A 16,575-nucleotide genomic window follows, 5' to 3' on the forward strand; every position below is an offset into this window, starting at 1 on the left:
TCGAATCAACCCAAAAACCACATGCAAACAATGTCGTCGAATCAACCCAAAAACCACATGCAAACTGGCACAAGTGACACTTGGATTGCAATGGGAATCCACATAGGATTTAGATTTACAAGAGAAGTTTCCAGGTATTCCAACTAGCAAGATCCTTTTGAAAGTCAGCTGTAGCAATCACCAAATCAGCAAGGGGTGCAGGACCAGCAGGAGGGCAAGCAACAAGAAAAGCACGTAGTCAATTTGACTGCTCCACACTATGTATGGCGGCAGCTAAATTTGGGAGGTCAACAGAACTGTGGAACCAAGTCAACAGAACTGTGGAACCAAAGAAACAGAAAGATAGGTACTGAAGAGCTTAGAAGGTGTACAACAGGCTATAACATTACAGCTGATTGGTACTGAAGCTTGGATGAGATCACGTATCTTGGAAGTATGTGCTGATTATGAATATCAATATCAGTAAAAATTTCATTGCGCAGATTGCTGCATAATGATTTCATCTTCTGGTAAGGCGTGGTAACCACTACCAAATCCACCCAGATGGCTTCTGAATTTCCTGTTACATACTCATCAGTCTCAAGCATGTGCTGCCTCGATCGCTTTCTGGCAGCTGCCTGGACATGAATTAAAACATAAGTTCGAAGTAGAGAGCATAATGTACAGTTTATTTATTGAACATTTGACTAATGACCTGGAAGTAACCACACAATCTTAGTTGTTCTCACTAACGGTACATTAACAAACGGGCTCAACCAAGAACCGATTTTTGCAGAAACAGGTACAAATGTGTTGTTCTCTACTTAGAACTTATGTCCCAGTACATTTGCAGAAACTGGTACATTAACAAACGGGTACATTTGTGTTGTTCTTATTAACGGTACATTTGTCAACAAATGACTCAATGATTGCAGATGACCAAAAGATCCCAGGATGAAATCCTATTCAGTACATTTATGAACCATTCTATCACCCTCAAACTAACGTTAAGACAGTCTTTTCACAGCATCAGACGGAACTCACCGAGCCAGAGCAACAAATCTGTACTTTGAGTTCATCCATATCCCAGGGGCCACAGGCAGTGTAATTCATGTATTAAAATTCTTACAGTTTGGCAGGATTCATGTATTTAAAATTCTTGCCGCTCAAAACTGCAAGTAGAAGACCACATAACATGTATAAATAAAGATGATAGATTCCATCATTAACTGATACACAGATACAGGGGCATAGGATCTAAATAGTACACTTTTTAAACACAAACCATTGCAAGTAGGGCAGGGACATGACCTGCTGTAGCTTAGACATCAAGCCCTTTCTTATCAAAGAGTTTGCTTCTTATATGGCACCATGCTAGATAAAATTTGATACAGCATCGAAAACCAGCAAAGATATCTTGAAGAGCAAATACCTCAACGCCCCCTTTCAAAATTAATGCGGGACCTCCCAGATCCTCCATCATAATCATCCCTCATTGAGGACCCACCACTCGCCTTCATGGTGCCTCCGCCTCCGATCTTCTCCACAGCTTTCTTTCCCTTCTTCACCTCAGTCAAGAACTGATCCAGACCGAAGGGATCGTTCTCCTCCTGCTTATCAAACTCCACAGGCCGGTCGCGCTTGCCAGTCCTCTCGGAAGCACCAGTAAAAGCCTTGTCAGGCTTGAACCTCTCAGTCTTCATAACCTTCTCCAACTGTTCATCCGCATCACCATACACATCAGAATCACCATCCTTCTTAGGTCTATACAACGTAGACATCGTAGACTGCGCTGTGAAGAGCCCCTTGGAGTAGATGTTGTACTGATCATCCGTGGCAAACCCAGAGTCCATCCCCTTGTCCTGGTTGAATAGACGCTGGTCATACATGACCTCGCCACCTTTGGCACCACCAGTGCTTGCCATACCCAGAGCAATCTTCTCACTGATGTCACGATCCCTGTCTCTCGTGATCTTACTCTTCTTGCCCATTGCAGCATCCTTGGCTTCCAGCCTCCTCTCTCTCTCCCTCTCCCGTCTGCGCTCCTCACGGATTCTATCACGCTCAATCCTTGCTTCCCTCTCTTCTCTACTCTCCCTGCGCTGCTCACGCGGTTCACGTGGTTGCTCCATATCCATGTCTTTATCGATAGCATCAACTGTTCCCCTGCCACCACCAGCAGGCAAAGCTGATGGTGCGGGTGGGCCACCAGTCCTCTCCATGCGAGCCTTCTGTGCAAGAGCCCTCAGCTCTTGCTCCTTTCTCTCCTTCTCCTTAAGCATCAGTTCCCTCTGCACCTTGGAGCGCATTTGTACTGCCTCCCTCGCCTTCTGTTCTGCCACATACAATGCTTCAGAAAGCTTTGCAAAGTTGTCATTAATTTGCACCTCCTGTAGCCCTCTTCCATCAGCCGCCAGCCTCTTATCAAGTGGAATCGTGTAACCCTTCGGATTTTTCCAGTTAGAAATGCATGGTGGGATCTTCCAATCCTGCTGATCCTTCACTGTAACTGGCCGCGGTGGCGAGTGCATCACCGGCACAGGTGGTGACCCAGACGCCCGGGGCACACGCTTGTGCTTGAACTTTGGCGGCTCAAGAGGATCCACCGCCATCTCCGACATCCGAATGATCCTCTCCTTGGCACCTGAATTGAAGGCCGCTGATTGCTGAGACGGCTTATACTTGATAAACTTGGACTCAGAATCATGTGTCGGCACATTCTTGGGCTGAGCAGCTGAGAGGCGGACGTTGACAACCTTCTCCAAGGCAGCCTTCGTCCGCTCTGTGGTCTCCTCGATCTGCTTCTGCTCCTCCTCCTCCTCGTCCGGCGCCTGCGAATCGGACGTGGCGATCTTCGGCACGAGGTCGCTGTGCTTGGAGTAGACGATCTTGCCGGCGTTCTCGCCCTGCTTGACGACGGCGTCGAAGGCGACGCTCCCGTGCGCGTCGACGGTGAGCGCGAGGATCTTGGACCCGCCCTTGTCGTCGCGGCGGCCCATGCCGAGTGGATACTGCGCGACATGGATCTCCGGGAAGGCGCCGCCATCCCCAAAGTCCTCCGGCCGGCGCGGCACGAACCCCGCCCGCTTCCCGTACGGAGGGATGGTTCTGGCGGCGCCCGCGGGCCTCGCCGCGGCCGACGCCTGCGCCGAGTCCCCGCCGTACCGCTCCTTGAACCAGGGGTCGCTGCTGTGGTCGTAGAAGGTGGACGCCGACGTCTTGGGCGCCGGGAGGAGATCCTTGAGGGTCGCCATGGCGGTGGCGCGGTGTATCTAGGGCTAGCTAGGGTTCCGGCGGTCGCCTGCTGGGGATCGGGGGGAATCGAAGAGGGAGGAGGACGAACTAGGGTTCGATTCTAATTTTGGGGAAAGTGATAAGGTTGACTAGGACGGAGAAGGTCGGTTGTGGCGTGGCGGCGGCGACTGGGTGGGCTGGGCCTTTTGCGAAGACGGAAAGGCCCAGCTCAGAAGAAGATACAGATATAGATAGGTAGGGCCTGAGGCCCTGAGACGATTCGGGAAGGCCTGGGTGTGCCATCGCGGAGTCCGAAACGAAGGCGATTTTCCTAGTCCGTGAACAGGACGCAGCCACGCAGGTGAGCTGAGCTAATTCCCTAAAAAAACAGGTGAGCTGAGCTAGTATGCTCAAGATCAACAGTCAACAGGTTATGAGTAAAAAAACAGTCAGCAGGTTAAACTTTGCATGAACGCGATCAGCCAATGGCAGAAAACTAAGCCCGAAAAGAAAATGCAACAGAACCTAGAATTTCCAGAGGCTTGTATTCGATTTGTGCTACGGAGAACAAACAAACCACCAGGCCCTGTAGCTGCCTGATCCCAGCCTTCCCGCCAACGCCAAGTCGCCCGCTGTTTCCCTCGCAGAAACCCGCGCGAATCCGCCGGCGCAGATCCCAGATTTCAAACGGAGCAGCAGCACGGGCACGGCGGATCAGATCGTCGTGGCCACGCCGGGTCCGCGGCGATAGCGCGCGCGCGCATCATCTCGTCACGCGGACACGTACGGGCACGGGGAAGGAAATGGGCGACCTTTCCAGCCCGGTTTCTAGCTCGGTACGGTGGTGTACAGGACTACTGGTGCGTGGTGGGCTGGGGCCGTGGCTGCGCTCCGTCGTCTGCCTCCTCCTCCCCGAACACGAGCTCCAGATCTGTCTCTTCCGATGATTGATCGGCAGCTGCAGAGATCTAGCTAGGCCTTCCCTTCCCTTCCTGTTCCGCTCGTCGCTGGCTCGCCCGCCTCTTCCCCGTGGAGCCTTATCGTTGGAGGCTCCTTTTGCATCTTACCAGGAGCAAGGCAACCCGTGCTGAGAAAACACGGGCCAATCCTACCGTATCATACTAGTCCATGGATTGTAGCTGCACGTGCTGACCTGCAGAACTTTACCTAATTACCCTCGCAGGTGAAGTTGAAAAAGTCACTGCATGGCCGGAGTTGCAGCCATGGGGAGGACCAGCGCACGGAGATCACATCTGCTGAACCCGTGAGACCTGGCAGCATTTCAGAAGGGCGCGGACACCGGCACCGGCAGCCTACGCGGCCGCTTGTGAGGCAGCGCAGAGTTTGTGCCCGGAAGAAGCTGGGGCCATGCCCGTGCATACGCCGGCCAAAAGCGCCATTGAATTCCCGCTGGCCTCATGTATGGGTCATGGGTGTCGCCCTGCAGCCTGGACCTGGCAATGGCTGTGGTCACCACTGGCACTGACCAGCAGCAAGCTCACTCCGTAGACAAACCGTCCGCGGCGACCCACGATTCACGCACGCTGCGGGGAGACAGGAGAGACGCCAGAACGGCAGGACGTAACGTCTACACCGAACTGAACTCGCTGCTCATCCGACGATGCCAAGAGCGCCACTAGCACAGTGAATCAGCAGCACATGCCTCTGCAGCTGGAGCTCTGCTCCTCCTCTCTGCAGGTCTTGCCCACACATAGTTTATTCCACGCACGCACTGCGTCGCCATTTAAATCCACGCTTCACCTCTGAACTTGCTGCCTGGAATCGATCTCTGAAGGTGCCGTTTTGCCTCTAAATCAATCTCTGAAGGTTGCCTTTAAACCGATCTCTGAAATTCGATGTCTGAAGGGTCTGTTAACGAGTCAAAAGCCGCACTAGGGCCGAGCGGTGCATGACAACGAGGAGCGGGGGCAGCATGATCAAGCTGCTGGGCAGGCAGGGTGCGAGGCGATCGATCGATCGAGATCCAGGGCGACAGGTTAATGTGCAGCGCTCGATTGGTAGGTGCGATGCGACAAGGGAATGCAGGTGGTAGGAACCAGGCATGGAGAGCGCCCAATGAGGAGGCCCAGGCACGGAGGCACTGCCCTCCCTGGGACGCAAGGTCCACGACCACGAGCCGGGCACGAGGCTGGGGAGCCATGATGCGCTCCATTGAGTCGATGACGGAATCATGATGAGCTACTCCAGTCAAGTCGTGGAGCAGATCTCATCAGAATGTGCCTTCGATTGATAAATGATCATGGCTCGCAGCTCCTAGTGAATGGAGGCAGGAGGACTGGCATGGACTCTCAGCGAGTATTTTTCCTTCTTTTTTCCTCTTTGATGCATAATTGCAAAGATCATGTGGAGAGCTTCTGAATTTCGTTGGGTTTTGCCATTGTCCAGCAAGCGTCAAGCAGGAGCTTGTCGGCGTGGCCGGGCCAGAGTGTTGGGTGATTGGATCTATGGCGATAGCTGTAAGCTGGTCCGGACATTTGGTTGGGACTGTCGCTGAGATCACAAACCCGCAGGCAGTAGTCAGTGCTGGGGCACGAATAGTGCTCAGCACCAGCAAACTGTACACGGCAACACACGGTATCTCTGAAGCAAGCAATGAATGGAGCTATCAAGTGTAGAAAGATGAAAAGAAAAGCGTATGCTAATTCTTGACAACAGGTAGCATCCACGCAAATGCTGAGGAACATTTTGTACGACACAAAGAATTCCCTTTTGGCGCATTAGCTCATCGAACATGCCGATTTATTACCGCTGTTTAAACTGATAGTAGATCAAAAGACAGATCCATTTGACCAATGCCAGAGGCACGCCATACAGTACACTACACTGTACACTAGTAGAATGTAACTACAGCCCATTGTAGTGCGGGTAGAGCTTCAAGCAACAATTGTACTTGGCACCATTGCTACGTAATGGTGGCCAACCACGACCTGGCTATGCTAATGGTGCAACAGTGATAAGGTCGAATGCATATGCAGTTGCTAGAGAAAGAAATTGAAGTGGCAATAAAAGAAAAGAGATTCTGAGCCATGAGGATTCTTCTAGGGGTTTTGCAAGCTGATCTAAGGTTTATTGGCACTACTAGTGTTAGCTTTCACCAGCATCAATTGAACAAAATATTCCCAACCAGATGTCATTTTGAAGTAACAAGATCCCTTTATTTAAGCTCCCCAATTCGATTAGATAAATTAGTGACCTAGCCAATTAATGTGTCTTTTAAACCCATGAATTTTTTGAAGGTCCTTATATGTTCCAGATTAATAAATTGAATGGAGAGGACAGGCAGGGTAGCAATCAAAGTACAGACTTACAGTGGGCATGATCAACCAAGGAAACAAAACAGAACACCTACTACTGTCAACAAACTGATAACTCATGATTAACAAAAGAAAACATATCTTTAGTTTCATGAAATATATCAAATTGTTCTATTCCGCTGCTGATCCCTTTTTGGATTCTTCTCGCTCATCACAAGTTCAATGCCCAAGGCAAACCTTGCCTAAAGTTCAATGCAAATTGAAGGAGCATAAGTACAAAATGGTAAGAGGGAGCTCTCATCTCTACAACACATGCGAATTCCTTGTTCCCTCTATACCTACACCAGCATCCCAGGACCCCCAAGGGTTTTGTATCCCCCTTGCGGATGCCAATTGCATTAACTGGCTCACGGCACGCAGCTTGTTATTTGTTCTATATGGATCAAGTAGTGTGCCTGCTTTGTTGTTCCTTTCAGCAACTACTTGGCTATACCATAATTCTTGAGTGACCAAACAAAATTAAGATGATTGAACCAACCAAAAACTCCTAAGCGGTGAGGAGCACACCTGAAGCAATCAGAGTAGTCTTCTAGTAATCCTTCTCCTCTTGCTTGTGGAAGAACTATGGTAACATGTTGCAGGAGATCCAACAGTAGCATCATCGCTTTGTTGACTCAGACAGGCAGCAGCATCCAATACACCAATGGGACTTTGTGGCACAGAGGAAATTGATGATCCAGCAGATTTTAGGATAATGCTTCCCATAGTAATCTTCTCTTGAATCATTTCATGGCATCTTAAAACTCGCTCCTAAAAAACATTAATGATGTTTAGACTAATTTGGAAAGAATTTGAGCAAGCATTGCATTCAGAGGCTACCATCCAAAGATAAGTGCCAAATGGTTTAGCAGGAGATTGAGATGTGAAATATTACCTTGTCCAAATACTTGCAACTAGTAGCAGCTCTTTCAATTACAGAACTTCTGCATTCACCAATCGCAGCAAGAGCAACACTGACAGCAATCTCTGAGGGTCTGAACATCACGAATTCAGCATCTGCAGACCCAATTGTCAAACTTAACGAATTGATTTCTGTCGAATTGACAAATTATATATGCTGCGATCAAAGAAGACCAGGAATCACATCTGATTAAGTCCTAAAATTGTACCTTTCACAGTGCTCAAGATAAGGTCAGCAGAGCGAGAGCGTGCGAGCAAGGAGGGTGCACCAAGATCACTCAATTTGTGAAGAAAGTATTCGATATATGAGCAAGCAGTAACAGCATGAATCCTCCAGTTTAAGGTGCTAAACACCAGAAGCTCCATCCTTTTTATGGTCCTTCCCTCAAAAGCAAACTTTGACTCAACAACCTACCAGGCAAAGAGTCATCAAATACTCTCTGGAGAAATAAAAACTTTCACAATGTATCTGCAGGCCAGTTATGAGATGCATTGTACTGACTCACCTGCAAGTCCAAGGGGAGTGGCGCAAAAGTCTCCTCTATTTTCATAGCCAGTGACAAGCATGCCACTGTCAAGAGCTGCGGCATCCAAGGTTTGCCTTCCTGCCATGATTAGGATCTTCCTCCAATCAACACTATGTAATTTGAGTACGATTGCTTGCAGTGATACTAAAATTGCAAGACTTACAGGAAACTCATACGTGGAGAGGAATCTATCGAGGTAGTTCACAGATAAAACTGTAGTCAACGGTGCGAAATGGTAATGCTCAGTGACCTATCCAGCAAAAAGATGCGGATTCAGTGAGCTGTGAAGGCAATATACGTCGAGGACGACACCGGTGAGCAGCAATCAAGTCAAGAACCGCGATGAACTCTATAAAGGAGACACCTTTACGCAAATCCGGCGAGTCACATCTCAGCATCTCACTAATAACGCAAAGAAAGGATCCCATCGATTCGCACAACTCACCTTCCAAATCCAATCGACGGCGCCCCTCCGGATGGCGGCCAAATCCAGGCCCCCATGCCGGCGTTGCAGCTTCTGGGGGTACCCCTCCGCGGGCATGTGCCCCGTCTCCCTCTCCACGAGCGCCGCAACGTACTCATCTGACTGCAGGGGGAGCTCCGTCGAGAATTCCTCCACGGCGATCCCGCTGCCGCCGCCGCCGGCGACGGTATCGCGTGGCGGCGTAGCGCCCGCCCAAGAGGACTCCTCCCCCTCCTCATCAAGGCCGAGAATAGCGGCGTTGTCCTCCGCGCAGAGCAGCACGGAGGCGGCGCAGTCATAGCCCGGCACCATGCTTGCCACGCCACCTACTTGCCAAAAACTGCTGCCGCAGGAATGCAGGACTGGAACAGCGAGCAATCAATTCACCAACGCAGCTCTCACTATCCTCTCCTCGCGAGCTGATTGCTAGCCTCTCTGAATCTGGATTGCTACTCTTCTCCCCCTCCCTGCCCTCTCTCCCTCTTCCTCTTCTTGATTTTATTCGGATAGATATAAAAAGGTAAATGTTTTTTTTTTGCCTTTTTTCTATTGTGTTCTTCTCAAGTGGAGAGGACAGAGGGGCGAGAGGGAGGGAGGGGGAGGGGGAGGGGGAGGAGGACGCTGGACACTGTAGTGTGGAAACAGGAGGAGAGCGCAGGGAGAGAGCAGGGTTTATAACTTTATATAGGGCGGCCGGGCGCTGAGTCTAGTGAAGGTGGAAGGGGAGAAGCTTGAGATTTCGGAGCGGAGCGAGGGGTTCGGCGTAAAACATGCCAACGACTTCTTTGTGGGTTGTTTTGTTTTGGCATTTTCCAATGCGAGTTTTTGGAGCGCGGATCCTTTGCGCGCACGACAGTGGGGTCGTGTTTTGCGTGAAGCCTGTCGCGGGCAGGTTTCATTTCCCAACCGGTCGGACCTAACCGCCGGCGTCCGATTCCGGTTTACCGGCCGGTTTGATCGGTTACCGGTAGAAACCGGTCAAATTCAAATTTAAATTCAAAAAACTCAGTTCAACCGGTTCGCACCGGTATACCGACCGGTTAGACCGGTTTACCGATCGGTTTGACCGGTTTCCCGGCCGGTTTGACCAGTTTGCATTCAAATCTAAATTTAAAATTGCATGTGTAACCGGTATACCGGCCGGTTAGACCGATTTACCGGCCGGTTTATCAAGTGGGCTTTAATGGGCCGTCTCATTTTTTCTTTTTCTTTTTCTTTTTTATTTTAACTTTAAATGCCCGAAAAGTATGTTAAACGAACGAATTTTTGAGAAAATTTGGCACCATTAGATTCGTCGCAACTTGAAGTATTTTTAGGATTTTTTTGGGAATTTTTCATTTTTTGAATTCAAATTTAAATTTTGAATTTGGACCGGTTTCATACCGGACCAAACCGGACCGGTTACCGACGGTTTGGTGAACCTTCGTCGCGGGAGGAGTTTCCGTTAACTCTATATTGATGTAGGTTAGCGAAATCGATGCACGACGCTTGAATGGCCTGGTCTTTCTAGTGAAGTCCTCCATTTTTACCGTTAACGAACGAATTAGATGAAGGGATTCACCAAGAAAAATCCAATTTGACACTCCAATTAGATGTTGGAGCAGTAGTTCATTAACTGTTGCAATCACAGTTATTGACATTTTCACATTTAAGAAGTGTACTTTTATTGGTGGTAGTTCAGGATGTTCCGCTGCATAAATGAGGATTGCCATCGCATCTGGTTTTGGTGAATTTTAATTATGTTCCGTCAAGTTATGCTGTGTAGCTATTTTCCTTTGAAAGATTTTTTTTTGAATTTATGGTACAGTTTGAAAGATTTTTTTTGAATTTATGGCACAGTACTTATATATTGTGGATAAATTTTGCCGCCAATTCATCGCACTGTTATCCATACCGAACCTTCAAAACGACATCAACCACAAGATAATGGTGATTCCTGCCGAATCCTATTTATCATGAATTGTTTTAGAATTTTCCTGCAACAGGATGCGCGTAAGAGCATGTACAATAACGGGCGTTAAGCCGGTTGTGCTCTGATTTGTCAGACGAAAAGGATGAGAGAGAGGGTTGGTAGTCGTTGGGTTCGGCGCCCGGCGCTTGGACTGTTTGTCATCCCGCAGAGTCTCTCTCTCATCTCTGCATGTGTACCGAGGGAAGATCAGCTACTGTGGATAAATAAAGAACTAAGAGAGAGGAATCGGTTATTGTTCTAGCTTAGCTATATGACAAGTTTTATTGGGCTTGCTCTAAGTTAGCAAGTGGCTGCGGTAGCAGTGCAAATCTACGCACCACAACGGAAACAAGAAACTTGCATAACCTGGATCCACAATTCCAAAAACTGGTAAGCCCATCCGCGCAAGAACGTCGGAGCACACGTAAAAACCCGCTACGGTGGGACATCTCGTCCCATCCCCATCCTGGATCCACAATTTTGAATAACTAATCCGTGTATAAGAAAAGTTGCAGAAACCTAAATGTAATTTTGAAGAACCGTAAGCGCATCTTGCAAAAATGCCATTAACCAGTACACGTAGGAACGGGCCTCGGTGGCACCATTCGTCCAGCCGCCAGGTGGCAACCACTCACCAGATGGCACGTGGGAATGACCAAACTACCCTTCTATATAAAAAGTGTTTCTCAAAGGGACTAAAATGAGAAAGCGCCACGCCGCACGTCCGTATCAAGCTGTGCACCCGGTCCACAACGAAGACACGTGTGGTGTGGGCTCAGGATATGGGTCCGAATGGGTAGCCCGGACCCGTGTACCCAACCAATTCTGGCCCAACAAGCCGGGTTTTATCGAGCCGATGAGGTCATTCGCTTCCGGCTCCTGCGAAGCGAGACTGGGGCCCTGTTCTGTTTTTGGTTGTGAGTCACACAAGTAGCACAAAAATTTTGACTAATAATTAGGAGTATTAAATAAAGTTAATTTATAAAACTAAATCCACAGCCTTGCGCTATTTCGCGAGACGAACATAATGAGGTCTTTGACCGCACGATTAGAGGTCGGTTACTGTAGTATTACTGTAGTCAATCATCGATTAATTACCGTTATTAGATTCGTCTCGAAAAATTACACACATCCGTGAAAATTTTTTGCAAATAAATTTCGTTTAGTAATTAAATTTTTTTTCTCGAAAAACGTGCGTTGTAGCTGTGCTGCACAACCAAACAGGGCCGGGAGGTCACCGAGCACGCTGCTTTCTGGCAGTCAAAGCAGCGAGTAACTTCACACCGATATGTGTGAAAAGACGGTTGTGAAAGGAACGTTCCTTTCTTCGAGGGGCGCTGCCGGTGAAAGCTCAGTCGTTTCATCGTTGGCTGGCCGGGACCAGGCTAGCATGGTGTGGTTTGCTCTTCGTGGAGAACTGTGAACGGCACCTTCTTTTTCACCTTTCGTTTGTGTGTGGTTGGCTGATTGGCTCTCCTCATGTTTAACCATGCAAATTGTTGTCTATATTAATGCGACTTTTCGTTCAAGGTGTAGAATTATAGAAAGGATTATCTATTCAGATGAAATGGCATGTCACCAATCTCAATAGGAGTTTTATAACACAGTTACGTAAACTGAAAAACTCCTCCTCATATATGATGAAACTCCTCTTTATCTCTTCTCATAAATACCGTATCAAGTCATCAAAATTGGTGATACGGCATAGAAATTAATGCTTACAAAACTCTTCATAAAACTCCCATTGACATTGACCTAAGTTTGAAAGGTTCAATTTATGCATATACTAGTACTTGATCTAGGTTCAATTTATCATTTATGCATATACTATTACTTGATCTCATGGGAAAATCGTACTCACGTTCTATACCCTTAAAAATTCTAAGCAAATAGGCATGACGACAAACATAGTTACAAAAAAATGATTTCGTGAAGGTAAATAAAAGTATATAATTTCATTCATCTAATAAAAAACATCATCATATATGAGTGTTTTTCTTTGTTTGTTTCACCTCATGAACTGTTGTTCAAGTTTGATTTTGTGGAATGATCGAGGGTAATGTAATCTTTTTTCAGAATTTTCCATCATTATCTGCATTGAAGTTTATGACTCAGGGAGCATATAAGCAGTGAATGTTTTCCCAAATACTCCATAATCCGAAGGGCCATTTATGATGTACTGATATTTTTTATACTTTTTCTCACTCTTTTTCTTATGTACAGTTTGTAGTAGGTTTCACCATTTGATAAAAAGACAGTTGTAAAATTATCTTAACATCGTAATTGTCATTGACCAAGCATATGTGCTGGTAAGGAGTCAATAGGCCTTGTTGTTTCCCCCTGTAAAATAATTTTGTTTTGGAGGTGATTTTTTGTGGTATAATAGCATAGTATATGCCATCCATTATCTTGGGGAAATTTTTTGTCATTGTTTATGTGGTATTGGCTCGTCACATGGGAGCATGCAAGCAATTGATTTCCCCCACTTTGATCTCAACTTCTCAAGTGTCTTTTAGGCAATACATTCCTATTCCTTTTACTGTTAACACTTTTAGGCAGGTTCGAGAAAATGCTGCAAATAAAAAAAGGCTACAAAATAAGGTTAGTGTGAGACCGACTCCCAGACAAAAAGCCAAATAAATCTCTCAAATGCGCCACAACAGCTTAAGTGCGATTAAACCAAACAACTAACAAGAGCCACTAGGCCTATAAATCTTGACAAATTTCCAGATGAATTTCTCAGAAAAGGACACCCAAAAGGTGCTAGCAGGTGCATCGCAGTGGGGAATCAGATGCCCGCAAAAGGCAGGTGGTAGACAAAGCTTCTCGCACTGGCGTCGATCAAAAACAGTGACTTTCAAAGTGTTGGACAAAAAAAGAAGAAGGAGAAATCGTTTTCCCCCTCCCTTCCTCGTGTTATTCTGTAAATAGCCCTGGACCATAGGGGAGTGACACATTGGCACTGCCAGCCTTGCCTGCGAGGAGAGCACGACGGCAGCACAGCAATTTCGCCGCTGGAGAAAACTGGACGACCCATGAATGTTTTCGCACGTAGCCCTTGCTAGGACGCCGAATTCTCCTTTTTTTTTTGAGAAGGAACGAACCCCGATCCACGATGATCCTGCCCGATCTTTTGTCCCGGGTACACTCTGTCTACACTGCTCTGACGCGGCAAAGGATGAAATGGGGAGGATCCGTTTACCTTTCCATTTAACAGATGCGTAGTACACGCGGCCAAGGATGAAAGGGATCAAGGAAGGTCACGGAGGCACCCATTTAACCCTTTTATTTTCCATTGAAAAATCGTTCAGAGCCCATCCCTGCCATCCCATCATGGCATCATCTCCCCCTGCTCCACGACTAATCAATTGTTTTTTCGGCTAATTTCTTCCCTGATTGGTACGTTCCCTTCGATCGTGACCAGCTGCGTGCCCCTTATATAAATATATATATATAATTTGGCAGCGGCAGTAGCAGTAGCAGCAGCAGGCCACGCCAGTGCTGGCCGTGTCGCCCATGGCGTGCGAAATCCGGCGCGGAGAGCCCTCGCGGCGATCCAAGAAAAGAAAAATCGGTGCGGCGCGCCGCGGAGACGGAGCCCTCGCAGGCGATCCAAGAAAAATCCCGCGGGTTTCCAGCGCCGCGGCCACGAAAGCCTCGCGGCCCGGCGGGTGCCTCGGAGCGGGGCTCGTGTCGATCTCGATCACGACGGGCGGAGGAGATGGTCCGATGGATGGCCCTCGTCGTCGTCGAGACAGCGGCACGGGGAGTTGCAGCTCTGCCCGCGCAGTTCTGGAAAGGCCTTCCTCTGGAGGAGTCGGTGACGATCAGGCACCGTCCGATCGGCTCACCTCCGTCGGATCATGCGGCTAAAAAGGAGAGGACACGCCTGGTCACCCTGCTCGCTCGATTCGTAGATGGCAAATGTGAGCTCCGACAAGAGTTTGATGGGCGGGTGGCTGGCTGCTAGCTTTGATCGATCCATCGTCCCGTTCGAGGCAACAGTGTGCCTGGCAACTTGGCGACCTCGCGCCGCGCGGGGCTCTTCGATCCGCGACGTTCCCTCCCGCGCGGCTGCAAAGTGGAGGGCATGCACGCCTCCGCCCTGTTCGTGCCGTGGCGTGCCGTGCGGTGCGAGCCGAGGAGAGCGCTGCTCGGCGGCACTAGGCTGTAGCATGATAGCGTCGGCCATGGCCGCTGGATCATTGAACGCCACGGAATGGAGGGAGCTCTTGCGACCGGCGCTGATGGCCACTCCCGTCATTGCTCACCCCGCCCCGGTTTGGTGGACGTCTCTCTCTGCCCCGCTGTGCGCCCTGCCTGGCTGTAAGCCTGTAAACATCCGAGTACCAGTGCCTGCAAGCCTCCGTGTACTAAAGAACAAGATGCGGCACAACTGCGCTCGGCTCCACTCTAGTGACCGGTGGCATGCATGATGATCATTCGTGGCCTGCTGATCTAGTTTATCCTTAATACCTTTCACGGCCTGTACGTCTAGAAGATTTAGATTTTTTTTCTTTCCAGGGTGATGAAAAAAAGGGCGCCAAGGCGGGGAGCTGGTGTAATTCCCTTGGCGCCAAACCGACACATGATTATTCCAGCAGAGTGGAATTCCAGGGCATGAGTCAATTCCCATGAGGATCGTGGTGTCGCGTGATACCGACGGCGTTTTCCAGAATTCCAGTTCGCCAACGCTGCGATCGATCCGTCTATTCCCCTGAAGGATCGCTATCAACAGGATTCTTAGTTTCTCGTTGGGTTTTTTAGGAACATTTCCATTAAGTAATTTATATGATCTGGAAAAAAAAAACTCCGATCCCTGGATCGCGCGCGGATTCTCGCAGCGTTTTTCATCCCAGGTGGTGTGGTGTGCCCCCACCCGGATCTCACCGATCCATCCGTGTGTTCTTGACCTCCCTGCCCTCCCTCGGATCCCACCCATCCGGTTGACTAGCTAGCGCGCGCCGAGTATCCCATGTTGTTGTCCCCGTCCGCCACCGAACGTTCCGATCGGGCTCCCTGCCCGATCCTATCATATCCAATAATGGATCGAGGGACACGCACCACGCGCGCTCGAGCAGAAGTAATCATCGATCCACCTCAGCATCCGATCCAGTCCAACGGCGATCCCCGGCCTGCACGTACGGCCACGTCGGCCGGCCGGAGCAGAGCACGTAGGGGTATGGTATAGGGTGATCCGTCCGGCTCGCAGTAGTATTCTGCGGGGCGGCGGCTTGGCGATCGCTCTCGGCACGGCCGGCCACTGGCCTCCTGCTCCGTACGATCACGAGCCACGTAAAAAGGCTTTTTCACTCCCTGGAGTGGAATCAAAGCAAGATTTAGGGGCGGCACATTGGATCGAGTTCAAAGGCTACTAGCGTGCAGAGGAGATGGTCCTTATCATAACTCTTCGTGCTTCTTCTTTTTTTTCCTCTCTCTCTCTCTCTCTTTTCTGAGATGGGAGTAAAGATCGATCGATCGATCGATCGATCTAGTACTCCGTAAGCACTATCATTTCCCCCACACTGCCGGTTCAGTAGATCTGCATCTACCACGATGCAGCAAGACGATCGCCTCAACGGCCAATGGCAATGGGATCAGGGGTCGTCTACAGTGCAGATCGATCGATCCGACATCCGAGTACAATAAGTTGTGGAGCGTCGGTGTCGATCTTCTTCTTCTTCCCCGAACAAAAATAGAAACTTGGGATCTCCTGGCAGTAGGGCAGCAGTCCCTGCGCGCAGATCTGAAGCTGGCAGGGCCTTGAACATGCCGCGCGCCGCGTGCCGCCCTGACCGACCGATCTGCCTCCTCCCCCTCCCTGTCCACGCCGCGCACACATGCGCGCCTTTTGTTTTGTTATCGCCGGCATCCGGAGAAGCGGACGCATGCAGCAGCAGCAGCGGATGCTTCGAATCTGATCCACCCCCTCAGAACGTGCCGCCACAGTAACTTCGATCATGCGCCGGGGGGCCGCGAGCTGTTTGCTTGCTTACAGGTTAAGAACCGATCGAAAACCTTGTCCCTGTCAAAAGGGGGTTGAAATCCAGGCCAGGCCAGGCCTTCAAAAGCTCTGGATGAGTAAACTATGGCCGGGGAGAGGACAGCGGCAACATGCATGGTGTCCCCCCGGCCCCCCCAGATTTGCAGAGTCAGATCTCCACTCCGCCACCACCAGCCCAGGCG

The 16,575-nt window shown here is 49.4% G+C and overlaps 2 protein-coding genes across 7 annotated transcripts; both read right to left on the reverse strand.

Annotated features, from left to right (window-relative positions):
- On the reverse strand, nucleotides 1-3,359 carry LOC120653820 (SNW/SKI-interacting protein A-like). 6 transcript variants are annotated; one of them, XR_005666860.1, is made up of 4 exons: nucleotides 1,265-3,359; nucleotides 1,024-1,151; nucleotides 390-617; nucleotides 1-296 (listed from the first exon to the last, which is right to left on the reverse strand). XR_005666860.1 is itself a non-coding variant. In XM_039931500.1 (2 exons), the coding sequence occupies exon 1, from the start codon at nucleotides 3,231-3,233 to the stop codon at nucleotides 1,413-1,415; it is 1,821 nt and encodes a 606-aa protein (XP_039787434.1). In that variant the 5' UTR covers nucleotides 3,234-3,359; the 3' UTR covers nucleotides 325-617; nucleotide 1,412. The 6 variants fall into 6 exon arrangements, 1 of the variants encoding a protein (XP_039787434.1); XR_005666863.1 differs by lacking the exon at nucleotides 1-296 and having other exon boundaries at nucleotides 325-617; nucleotides 1,412-3,359; XR_005666862.1 differs by lacking the exon at nucleotides 1-296 and having other exon boundaries at nucleotides 325-617; nucleotides 1,291-3,359.
- A 3,227-nt stretch (nucleotides 3,360-6,586) lies between these two features.
- On the reverse strand, nucleotides 6,587-9,089 carry LOC120653822 (cyclin-D3-1-like). The gene is made up of 6 exons (XM_039931501.1): nucleotides 8,421-9,089; nucleotides 8,139-8,225; nucleotides 7,955-8,053; nucleotides 7,658-7,859; nucleotides 7,423-7,544; nucleotides 6,587-7,298 (listed from the first exon to the last, which is right to left on the reverse strand). The coding sequence occupies exons 1-6, from the start codon at nucleotides 8,748-8,750 to the stop codon at nucleotides 7,065-7,067; spliced, it is 1,074 nt and encodes a 357-aa protein (XP_039787435.1). The 5' UTR covers nucleotides 8,751-9,089; the 3' UTR covers nucleotides 6,587-7,064.
- Nucleotides 9,090-16,575: the final 7,486 nt, after the last annotated feature.

This window comes from Panicum virgatum, chromosome 1N (assembly GCF_016808335.1).
Source record: "Panicum virgatum strain AP13 chromosome 1N, P.virgatum_v5, whole genome shotgun sequence".
NCBI classification, from domain to species: Eukaryota; Viridiplantae; Streptophyta; class Magnoliopsida; order Poales; family Poaceae; genus Panicum; species Panicum virgatum.